The 12,746-nt window shown below is 40.8% G+C and overlaps 1 protein-coding gene across 3 annotated transcripts in view; it reads right to left on the bottom strand.

Moving 5' to 3' along the window:
• DLG5 (discs large MAGUK scaffold protein 5) overlaps positions 1 to 12,746 on the bottom strand; it is a 108,895-nt gene that overhangs the window by 53,617 nt on the left and 42,532 nt on the right. For all 3 annotated transcript variants that reach the window (XM_055720479.1, XM_055720481.1, XM_055720480.1), the window contains exon 3: positions 1,977 to 2,142. In XM_055720479.1, coding sequence (XP_055576454.1) covers positions 1,977 to 2,142 — 166 coding nt within the window. The remainder of the gene's footprint in view (positions 1 to 1,976; positions 2,143 to 12,746) is intronic.

The raw sequence follows: 12,746 nt of genomic DNA, 5'->3' as shown, positions 1-12,746 counted from the left end.
TTCACAGCCAGCGCAGCCCAGCCCATGAATGTGTTGCGAGCTGCAAGTGTTCTGAAGCACGCCATCGAGACATGTCAAGATTTGCCTCCTCACCACCTGTGCGCGGTACAGCCACGGTTAAAGCAGCCTGCACAGCCAGGAAAGCAAAAGCCCTTCCGGGGTAGGTCAAGTCACCATCTAAATAATGAATTTCCAGCTTCCACACTTCAGCCTAAGTTTGCCATGTCTGGGCTTTGACTCCTAAAGGCTGAAGATCAGGTTTAAATGAGGAAAGAATGCAAAACAAGGTGGGAAAAAAGAGACATACCAGCAAGCTTTCAAAAGCCATAGATGTTTATGCGGATGGGAGAAGTAGTTGCTTTTATACTGAAGGAAAAAAAGTCAACTAATCATCTTCATTCATTTCCCACTCTTCAAATATTTAATCGTCTGGAAGGCAGCATCCTCCATCTAACAAGCAAACTGCCGAAGCACTACCCAAATACAATGATTATTTTGATGAGTTGTTCTTTAAGCTGTAAACATTTATATTTTCCACAACACAGAAACTCTACACTAGCAATAGAAAATTGATTTGACAGTTAATGAGAAAAAACTAGAGCAGTCCAGAGGACAGCTCATGAGAACTTTATTAATAGCACCCAGGATTATGGAGAACATTACTGTAAGCTATAAAATCCTCAATGCCTAAGCTCTAGTGACTTGAAATAAGAAATCCCTCTGTATAAATAAATAACTGGAAGCTATGCAAAAGATGTTGACATTTGATTGCCTTTTCCTCTCCCATCCCCACAATTCTTGGGGACCCTTAGACAGAGCAAAAAGCTCTTGAAGTAGCTCTCAAAACTCACGGGGGGAGGAAGAGGGCATTAAGATGAGTAGCTAAGGAGTGAATAAAACACTCAGTTTCTCTCTATTTCAGGTCACTGGTTTAAATCTTGACCTTTTTCATAAGGACAAAAAGCTTAAATAACCACCTGACCATGTACAGACAGAGATGAAGAAGTAACAGATACAACAATAAAACACTGAAGGGAAGAGAAGCTATGCGTCACGGAAACACCTCCAAGAAAATCTGTTCTTTGCTTTTATTTCAGATTTAGTGACAGACAATTTCTTCCAAGGTTCAAAAAAATGTCTCTCACATCTGCTCACTGCAGGCAGAAAGCACCTGCTCACTGTGCCCAAAGTCACATCTATAAACATTAACAGATCTTTAACTTTATAATATAAACCAGTTCTGTTTCCTGCCTGATAAAACCCACATCTACAATTAACTCATACTCTCCTTGACCACTGTCTTCCTCATAACTTATCAACCCTCAGATTAGAACAAGCTGCATAAGGATGCTGGTCATTAACTGACTCTGAACAAGTGTTATTTTAATATGGCAGCACCCACAACTTCTTAGTGGAGGGCAGTTCCTTACTCTCAACATGCTAATGTTACACAGTCCCTCAATATATGTATACCAGAAAGCATATTTCAAAAAAAAACCCACATTCTCCCCTCAACAGAAGTCCAAGCCTTTCTCTCCTTGCAGAAGCACAGGAACAACTAAGATTTTTTTCCTCTCCTAATTTCTGTCCTCCAGCCAAGCATTCAGAGCTATTTCCCTTTCTTCTCTCTTGCTTTCAAAACAGCAAATGCTTCAGCCACTGTCTTCTTTCTCTTCCTACCACATAACCCAGGAAACCTAAAAAACTTCTTTGCTTTCTTCTCTCAACATGGAGGTGAGCTCTGCTCCCCTCATTCCCACAGGACAACTGCTGGAGAAATGGGGAACAGGCATTCAACAGGCAGCTCTGAAACCTGGATGCGGTCACCTCTGTCACACATCACCAGGATGCAAGCAAGTTGCAAGCCATATACATACTTTGCAATATCCTTGCTGCTTTACAGGCAAGCAGGCACCAATACGCTTGAAAACACTACTGACAGCTAAATTAAAATGTTGCATTTCCTTTATTTTTACCTGCAGTCATCAAAAGTTGATCCAGGAGATGAAAGTGCAAGTTGCTTGCGCAGCTCATCCCTCTCTCGAGTTACCTGACGGAGCTGATACAGTATCGTCTCCAGCTTCTCGCTCATCTGTCTTGTGTCTATTACAGGTGGTGGAGATGATGCTTTACCAGTCGTACCTGATCGAAAGAGAAGTGATTGGCATCAGAGAACTCCTCAGAAGAACGATACAACTTCATTAAAGAAGTTAACACTACTTTTACAAATCCTGTATTTCTGGCTGCAGAACCCTGTTCAAAAAATGAAGCAAGTCATGGAAGTTTTCATCAGTTTGTTGACCCAAGAATAACTCCAGTCAGCCCCCACACTAGCAGAAAGGCCCTCTGCTTCAAGTTAAGTTTGCAGGAGTAAGTTCCTTGCTCACTCATGAATTTACAAGCTGCCTAAGAGGCGAGGCAAGTTTGCAGTCAGAATTGCAAAGACCTCAGAAACTACCACCATGGCAGAAGTCACTGGTACAACGTTATTTCCATCAAAGAACCATGTTCTTGCTTTTTTAAAAAAAAAAATAATTCCACCCACGTCAACTCACCCCAGTGACAGAGAAACTGCTACAGCACGAGGGCTCTTTTCTTTTTCCTTTACCTAGCAGTCCAGACACACTAACCTGCTGTGCACTACTGCCAACATTTATTTTTAACGCAATTCTACCCTTTCACATGACGCAATTTATCAGTCTAATATGTGAAGTTAAAGATTTGGCTTGCCAATAAATCATGACAAACGGGCTTCATTTTTAACAACAGTGGCTAAAAGGAGCACGTCACAATCACTGCGTTTCCTCTAAGGGACAGTCATACGTTAAAGAGATCCGTGGGATCTTTTAACCTTCAGCTTTCTTAACATCAAAGGTGAACGGTGATGGCTAGTGTCTTCTCAGACAGATATACCAAGATACATACAACATGCTGACAATTAATTCAATCTTAATTTTAGTTCTGCTCATTTTAATCCCAGACGCATGAGAGCAAACTCCAAGATACAGGTCACAGATGTGGAAGTTAAAGGCCTAAATCTATACAGGAGATGACTATTTTCTACAACTCAGAAATCCTAGGAATAGTTTGCATAACTATACAACTGAAACAAGTTGCTGACATATGTATTAACTTGTTAGGGTGCACCTGTTTTCTGCCTTTTTTAAACTGAAGCACCAAGATACAATAATGAAATCACGCTCTCTGATCACTGTCTTTTCAAAGAAAGAGCTGCAAACAGTGATTTCATCAGATCAAATGCTAACAACTTGCAAGAATTGGCATTTTATCTCTAAACCCAGCTCAGGAAGGTGTTGCAGAATGCAAAAAATCCCTCCAACTTTTTAAGTAGAACTATGTGCGTTTTTAAGTTCCCATGGCAAAATGACTGCAGGCTCAGGGCTACCGTGCGTACAGCATCTAGATCGATAGCACCCCTGTTCTTACTCCTTTCAGCTGTTACTGTAATGTTGCAATGAGAATTTATGAGCACAGACTGATCTTTTAATCTAAACATTACATAATAACGTATGTAAATGCTCTAGTAGCAAAATAAATAAATCGATCTTGCAGGAACAGCCTGCATTCTGCAGAAAGACACACACCCCACTGCTCTAAACAATTCTCAATGGAAGCTGCATTTGGGCTTTCTCCTGCTCCTTTGTTTCACTCCACCCAGGTGGAGCCCCTTCACCCATATTGACTGAGGACCTCACATTTTTCAAATGCAGTTATCCTTTCTTTTGGTAAAATGAGAACCATTCGACATAATTTTTAAAGCAAAACTACACAGAAACCAGTGATCATACAAATGCACTATCCTAGGCTAATGATACAGGGAATAAACAGGGAAGAAAACAAATCGTCAGATAAAAACCCCTCAGCGTATACATCCCAAACTATTCCAAATGAATCCATCAACGAGCAGGGAGTTTCATCAACAAGTGAAAAGCTAACGGCACACAAACCTGATGCAGGTACTGACAGGTGGCATGGTCTTGGGTAAATTCAGTAGCAACCTGCACATCTTCTCACTCGAGCTGATGCACCAAAACGTGTAATGCTGAAAAACTCCCCTTCTCATCCTTACGAAGAAGTTCAAAAGCTTATCTATCATCCTGGGGCTAAACAGATGAATGGGATGTGAAGGGGCAGAAGAGGAAGGGGGAGCTGAATCAGGAAGGCCGGTGTGTTTGACAGGGAGGGAAGGGCAGTGGATCAACCATAGCCCCTCACTAGTACCAGCGGTAACCCCACAGCAGGCCTAAGGACAGCATCTGCCACACATGTCCTACACGAGCACCCGACAATGCTCTGGAATCTAAAACACAGTAAAAGGAGGCAAGAGTCAGACCTCTGCTCCTCTACCCATTTTCCCCACCAGCTTTGGCAGCGTCCCAGCGACAATCTTCTGCAGGCACGGAGAACATTTGTGCCCCCAGCCCCAGAACTGTGCTAAGCAAGACAAGACTGCTTTAAATAAAGACAGGCTAATTAGCCTCAGGAAAGCAGCTTACTTGACTCATGTGAAGTCATTCGTCTTAGTACCAGAAAAGGTTATTTTTCATTAACTTGTCACTTTTTACAAGCACATCAACAAATACTTCCATCTCAAATGCAACGATACGGTTGTCAACACATAATACCAGCCAAGAGCCTTTTAAGTGCTGTAAAACCAGACCAACACAATCCAAATATTCCCATGCTTATCCTTCAGACAAGTCCCAAACATTTCTCTTTGCTGGATTTACCAATAAGCTTACATTTTCACCAGTTGTACAACAGGTCTTATAAATGTTAAATCAGATTTGTGGATGTTACAAGAACAAAAAATATTAAAATTGGTAAACTCCTCTTTTATCAGAAAAATTCAATACTCTTCGTTTCCTTTAATGGGGCTCTTATAGCTGAATGCTAAAAGCCTTTTAGTGCATCTGACATCCTGATGCAGTAGAAGGAAGGTGACTTGTGCTTCCAGCTTTGTATTCTTTTTCCGTCTGATTGCGTATTTTACACAACAGTACTTCCTAGCTGCGCTTTAACCAGTCGTACCAGTCTTCAAATGCACAAGCCTAAAGGCTAAATCGCCATTATCCAAATTATGTCACCTGTCAGTAACTCACCTGCTTTCTCAGACAACCTGGATTTCTGAAAATGTATTTACTGCACGTCCTGCCAAGCGCAACTCATTCACCTGCCTCGGTGAGCCTCATGACTCATGTCTCACACGAGCTGTGCCCGGCGCTGAGCGCCCAGCCGCATGGCAGCCACCTCCGCGGCCAGCCTCCAGGCCAGCAGTGCTGCACCGGCTCCCACGCAGCTGCCAGCAGGGATGTGGCACGTGGGCAGAAGGCATTTGGCCCGAATGCGGTACGTGCATGAAGTCCTGGGTATGCGCTGACTTCATCTAGAGCAAGAATCTGCAGGATTTCCATCATACGTTGCAGAAAAGCAAAGTCTTAAACAGATGCGGGAGCAATCACATCTTCCATAATTATAGTCCAAGTGCCAGGCTTCGCAGAAACCGCAAAGCTCCATTATTGTAGCACATATAAAATACAATACTCGCTGATTACTCTAATCATCAGTGACTGAAAAGATAATACAGCCACGCACAAACCACTGCTCAGTTAGCTTCATATCTGGGGATGGGGTAGCACGCTTTTTGAAGTGAAAACACCAAACCAACATTTTCAGAGAAACAGGGCTGGGAAAACTGTACCATAATGCTGAATCAATACAATCAATATAATACTGAGGGGGGAAAATGGGCACCAATGCGTAAACTGCTACTTTCAAGACCTACTATTACCATATTCTGAATTTTAAGACACTCATTACTCTGAGAAATACACTTGTATGGCAGGTTCAACTAATTCAAAAAGCAATCTGTTACAAGCTAACAGAATGCCTGAACGGTACGCAGATTTTTTTCAGCTTATATTAGCAATTTGCGCCAATTCTTGCTTGCAAACAAATAGGAGACTATTCGTTGTACAGCCAAGCCTTTTCCATTGCTTCTTTTATAAAAAATATCAGCAGGGATGTTCAGAATATTATTTCTTTACGGCCTTGTAAATCATGACAGAAAACATTAAAAGAGTCTTGCAAGATGTATTGCAAAGCATGATCAACAGGGTTTCTCCCCAGGCTCAGGAAGGCGTGGGGAGTAAAGACTTATACCTGCTGTAAGAAAACGCATGCTAAAATATTTACTTTCTTTCAATAATTTATGAGGACTAGAACAGGATTACATATCAGAAGTTATCATTCAGAGATATATCTTCAGATATATCTTTTGAAGTGGTCTTGAAATAGTGGAGAGCCCGGAACAGAACTGCTTGCAGGTGAAGTTAAACATTAGCAAAACCAAGCAGCTGTACATTGAGGAAAAGAAACTGAAAGGTAAAAATAATGAACTGCAGAAACAGTTTCATCTGACAGACAGAAAACCTACTAGGTTATGAAAGCAGTGAGGATCGTGTAACGTGCAAGGACAAAAGAATGGGTAGCGCTTCAGGATTTGTTTTAATGCAGACTGTAACCAGCTAAACAAACCCAGCAGCACATAAAACAAACTTTCAACTTCACTAAGTTTAAGACATTAGAAAAAACTGAGCAATGGCTCTAGAAAGATCAACACGAAAGAAAATGTACAACCTAACACTCAAAAATAGCAAGGAGCTGTGGGAAAAAAAACCAACAGATATGTCACTTCAAAAAGTCCTTGCAGAACTTTGCTGAGCTAAAACACAATGAAGAATATAATCTGTTACAATGACCAAGGAAAATACGGCTGAAGTTTCTGGGTTTGGATATTCAGGAGCTCGCTGGTGAGAAAGCTCAAACCCTACGTCTGCCAGGCTTACAACCAGGCACTGAAAGCAAACCCCAGCCAAAAGCATCCGAACCCAGGGGGGCAACTAGGGGCAACGGCTGCACACCCACCGCGGGGGGACAGGGCTCCACCAGCGCTCGTCCCTTCATGTCTCCTGCAGAGGAGCTGTGAGCATCGTCTCACTGTACTGTTTTATAGCCCCAAAAAGCAAACTGACACCGAAAGGATTTCCTGGATGCACAGACTGATACCGGGCCTCAGGGAGTAGTGAGAGACGCTGTGCTACAGGCCCACTGTCCGGAGCACAGCAGAAGGGTATTCGCACACCCTGTGTTCCCATTCAAAGCATTACAGATCATCTGTATCTTCAGATACTTCTTCCGGGCACTGCCAAATGTTAAAAAGATATAGCAAACAAAATAGCAGGGAGTTGTCAGCTATTCCTTAGTGGTTCTCAAGCCCCATCTATACAGAACCTTCAAGAGACCAAAAAATTAAATCAAATTCATTCATTACCAGAAATGATAAAAACAAACAATAAAGAACCTCCAAACCCAACCCAGACAAAAGAAAAAGAGAAAAAAAAAACCAAACCCAACATCCCTCCTCTAAGACTGCATCAGTATTGATCAGAAAAATTAAATTTTGTGTGGTTACTGGTTTTTTGCTTGGTTGTTAGTTATGTTTTGTGTGGGTTTGGTGTTTTTTTTTAAACGGGGCATCACATCCACGAGGTAATCCTTTGGTACCTCTGATGTGTCAGGAGTTGAGAGAACACTGTTCATGGTTATGTGTCAACCCACAGCTGCCTGGAAATGGTCACCACAGAAGTCAGTGATGATACATTTAAGCTATTCAGAGTGCTGTTTATGTAAGAGAAAATTATTATTAACAAACATACAAAAATTAGGTAAAGGCATTAAGGATCAAGCCTAGAGACACCTACATAATGAGTGAAGTTACTTCAAGTTTGTGCAAGAGGGTGTAAATTTCCTAAGTTAAAAGTCTTGTTTTGAGTCAACTGAACAGGTGCTTAGTTTACATCAAAGGATGAGAAAATCACATAGGAAATAAACCTATAAAAAGAGGTTTAATTCAATTATTGAGGCCAAATCTTAGAGGAAAATGACTTCTGAATAGAGAGGCTGATTAGTGAGGAGGTGGAACGTTGAAAGCAGTCACTGCAGGACAGAAAGTCATTCATTTGTGGCCTTTCAGCAGGTGTAATATTGTCACTTATTCCTTTGTCAGTACGTGTTAACTGTTGAGGTTTCTTTCCCAAACACACGTTTCCCGTTTGTGTTCGTCAAAAAAAGCAAGAAATACAATGAGAGATTCCTATAGGCTGTCAGAGGAAATAAATAAATCACTCTTTCAGACAAGGAAGGGGTGTTTATCTTTGAAAGAGTATCATAAACCACACCTACAACTGAACACTTCCCATGAAGAGGGAAAACGATTACTTTGTTACACACAGTTGTAGAACATCCAAAGCGATAAACTGAAATCACAACAACACAAAAAGCCAAAATGGCCAATGTGAATGGGGAATGAAAGAACTACACAGTGTGGGGAAGGGATTGTCGTCTGGTGGGAGGTGGGTAACTTTTGCTGTGGAGTAAGAATTAGGGGTCTCCGATTAAGTAACTTGAAATGCAATTAGTGGAAAACTATCTGCAAATAACCTGTTGAGCTGATAAACTAACAAAGGGTTAAGCTAGGAAATAGTGTCGGTTGAAGTCAAAGTTGGCCAAGTTGGGTGGGGACAGATACATGACCACACAGGGCTGCAAGAAAAAGTCATCAAGTTGTAGCGGCAATGGTGGGGGTTGTTACAGACTGGTATGTAAAATCCCGTAGGAAAAGGCAGTACAGTGATGTGAAGAGTGAGAAGCAAGAAAAAAGCCACTTATGACTAAAAAAGCAATACCATTTGCAAAGAACTGAACAGCTGCAACAGTAATATAGTCTGTTGAAAGTTAAAAGATAAAGGTGATAATATGCCATGTGGAATGAAGAGGATACAAGATTGACAGCTGTAATCAAAACAATGCAAAGATCTGGCTGTGGAAAGAAGGAAATTACATACAGAGGAAGATGGAAGGATTTTTCCATTCCAAAAATCCTCTCATTAGGGTCTCAGTATAGTTTTAAAGAATGGAAGAGTATGCAATGCCTTTCTGTTAAAACCTCATCGTGAAAAAGCATAACGGAGAGTATCCTCAGAGCCACAGCCTGACTCCTGCATGCAAGCTGCTGGTTTCTAGTAAAAAGTATTTCTTTTTTTAAAAAAAAATAAAATATATATACACACACACACACACAACCACTACCCCCGCTTCCACGCACTGAGGAAGGGAGGAAAAAAAATCACATTTTTAAAGCACTAAAGGAAAATTCTAATGTTTCATTACGTTACCAGGGGAGGTAAAAAATGGCTCTATTCTGGAAACTATAATCCTGTCATGGCATCATATTACTTAGGTCAACAGTGTGTCACCACGGGCTGCAAAAGGAGTATTGGGTATCAGAAGTCTTGAAACATACTCTTTTAAGTCAATTCACAGAGGCTTTTTTAGGTGACATGGGCCAGAACAATAAACTTACCTGGCTATTGTAGAAAGGAGCCTGATTTCGGAAAAAAAGAACAATGAAAGTGATACATGGCTGATATTATATTATCTATAGATGATCTTTCAGAACACAGGCCTTCCCTCTTTCCTCACAGGTCCAGAAAATTATGTGCTGGGATACAGAAAAAATATCTGGTCCAACCCTCCCGTTCAAGCAGGACCACCTAAAGCCAGTTGTCCAGGACTATGTCATTTAAAGTGCAATTCAGTGCTTGGTGAGTATTTATCTTCAAGATCATAAATGTCAAATGACTGAGTGCACTACACAAACTGACACTTTTTTCCCCTTAATCTCTCTCTTTTTTTTTTTTTTTTAAATGGGCTCCTTATTCCGTGTTCTTCTCCTCTCTGTTATCATGACCAGTCAAGTGGGAGACTAGCCAGTGACTGTCACGTATAGCTGCGTTACTGGTTTTTATCCAGTTCCTAAGTGACACTGTTGTTCCGTGCTTGGCACGCCAGGCACTGGATCTCCATAAATAATTATTCTGATGTCAGAGATGCAGGATTGCAGCTCCATTCAGACAGTCTGCCGGGCACGGGGAGTGGGCACATGAAGGATGCTTCTATTTACACACAGAAATCTTTGTCATTAGCCAAGAGCAAAGAGAAAGGAAACACAGAGAGAGCATGACAATCTAATGAGGATTTGTTCCTCTGTGGGGGAAGAAGCACAACGGTGGGTGCAGGGATTACAGCAGTTTGTATCTTGCCTCTTTCTGGAAATAAACAGGGATTATTTGCCCTCAGTACCATCAAAACTACCCATTTTACATGCACAGCATGAACTTTATTAATACATGGGAAAGAAAAGGAAGGAAGCATAAGGGAAAAAAGAAAATATTGTCAAGTAAACCAATTCTGAACCCTGAGGAAAACACACAAGAAAAACTTTTAAAGAGCAATGCCATGTCACACTGTAGTTTTATTTACATATAGATACAAAAGAAAAAAGGCAGATACACCTACGGTCAAGGCAGATGAACCTACAAAGAAGTTTCTTCTCTAAGGCTGCTACACTGCTGCTACCCAGGTGGGAAAAGCAGCTTCCACTCAAGTGCTTATTCTACCACATGCACATGAGGCTGGAAGTTCATTCTTGTTGCATCCCTCATGCCCTGCAAGCCCATCTATGCAGGGAAAGAGAAAAAAATCTTGTGTGACAACACAGTACTTGCGATAGACTAGCCCTAAACTCTTCTTGAGGCACATTATGCAACTTACATCACTCCTCGCTCTCCTCTTGTATGAGGACCATGACATTACTGAAGACTCAGGGAACCCCGCGTATCCAGCTGGTGCCCGAACAGAAGCGGCTCCATAGCTGTCCATCCATGCCACTGCCATCTCCTCTTTCAATGGGAGGATCAGAACCACAGAAACAGCCAAGACAGGGGCACACCATGGGTTTATACAGTGATGAAATTATGTTCTCTCATCTTTCCCTCCCCCTTTCCAAATTCTAACACTACGCTTTATTTATTTGACTGAGCCTGAGCCTGTGTTTTCTTAGAACTACCTTTTAAGAACAGTCATCTTAGTACTATTTAAGCTTAGTTCTTAGATCAGGGTCTTTTTCTGGAAAATAAACCAACTGTTATATATACCACCTTCACAAATTAACTCAGAAACCCAGGATAGCTGTAACATGTAGAGTCATCTCCACAGCATCCTGGCTTACTTGGAAGTATTTCAGAAAAAGATCGCTTAATTAAGAATGCTGGCAGCAGAAACCACCTCCAACAATAGCTAGGGTGATTAAGGTTGGAAAGAAAAGACTAAGCACATGGACATAGCCTTGTCTAGTTACTTTTATGAACTACGGAGTCCAAAGTATACAAATGAAATATTGTATTATCTCTCTTAATTAGAAGATGCTAAGATTCACTCTCTGCTTCTCTACCTGGGCTTAATTAGTGGCCTCAATACCCTTCTCTTGGCTTCTGAAAGGTCAAACGTGTAAACGCGTCTCCAAGCTGCTTGGCAAACATAAGCAAGGTAGAGCAGAAAAAATAATTTGTTACATATTAATGAAAAACAGTGTTTTGAACTCAGGAATAATAAAATAGATCCCTTATCTGCCCCATGAACAAGGTTAGCATGAGTGGGGAAATGAAAATACCTCTTTATATACATGTGTGTACGTATAATTACCAATGTCAAACTGAATGTATGCCAAAGTTTACACAGTCTCCCAACCATGAGCTATTTACCTTTTTTCACTGATGCATTCATTTCACAGGCTAAACTCAGCATTTGCACTGCACAGAATTGCCCTTGTAAAAATGTATTGCAATGAGATGGGTACAGAGACGGGGGAAGATGTATGTGAAATTCCCGAAACACTACAGCAACTCAGGATTTGCTGGGATTCCATTCAAATAAGTCACACAAAGCCTTCAGGGAACTGGCATGCAAACAGTTTCAGTTATGATGGTTTGTCATTCAACAAATTGGTCAGTATTAAAATAATCTGACTGCGGCTTCCGAATGACTTGCAAACATGTCTATTAGGATATGTTTTTTATTAAGCAAAGAAATTTTGCTATTGATATTAGACCACATGAAAAATATTATCTCTTGCAGAACAAGATGTGAGGGAGAGAAAATGGTTGGGGGAAAAATTGTACTCATTAATAAGAAGTCTATAATCAGACTAGAAAACAAACATGCCAGCCACAAACAAAGAATTCCCCTGGCTGTTAATGTATTAAATATTAAATAGCTAACTCACTTTAATCATTTGAAAAAACAAAACTGTGGAGAAAACTAGATCACAAGTTTTGTTTAGTAGCGGGTCACTTAATTTTGGGGTTAGACATAACTTTGATCACCACCACACACCAAAGGCAGAAAAACACTTCCAAGGACAGCCCCTTACGTAAAACACACAGATCAGGATTCAATATAAATTTCAATATTTTAAAACATGAACAAAACATACTTTGGGAAGAATTCACTTCCGACTCATATATGGGAACAATGCATGTCCTAGAAGTAAAATACCAAATTCTAAATAAGCATTCAGAAACAGGAATCCCACACTTGTGTAAGGTACTGTGCCGCAAAAAATTAATAAAACAAAACAGAGGCCATGTCTCTGTAGCTTGCAAGTGGTCACTGTTTAAGTAAAAAATCTTCTTCATGATAGCAAACATCAGCTGTTCATCTACCTACTTTTACTTCCAAAATTATAAAAGGTCAGACAGTGCATTCACAGTTAAAAAAACCTGCACACACCAAAAGACAAAAAAAAATAAAATAAGACAGTTTTA

Source organism: Falco cherrug, chromosome 9 (assembly GCF_023634085.1).
Source record: "Falco cherrug isolate bFalChe1 chromosome 9, bFalChe1.pri, whole genome shotgun sequence".
NCBI lineage: Eukaryota > Metazoa > Chordata > Aves > Falconiformes > Falconidae > Falco > Falco cherrug.
This window is presented reverse-complemented; position numbering and strand designations above follow the sequence as displayed.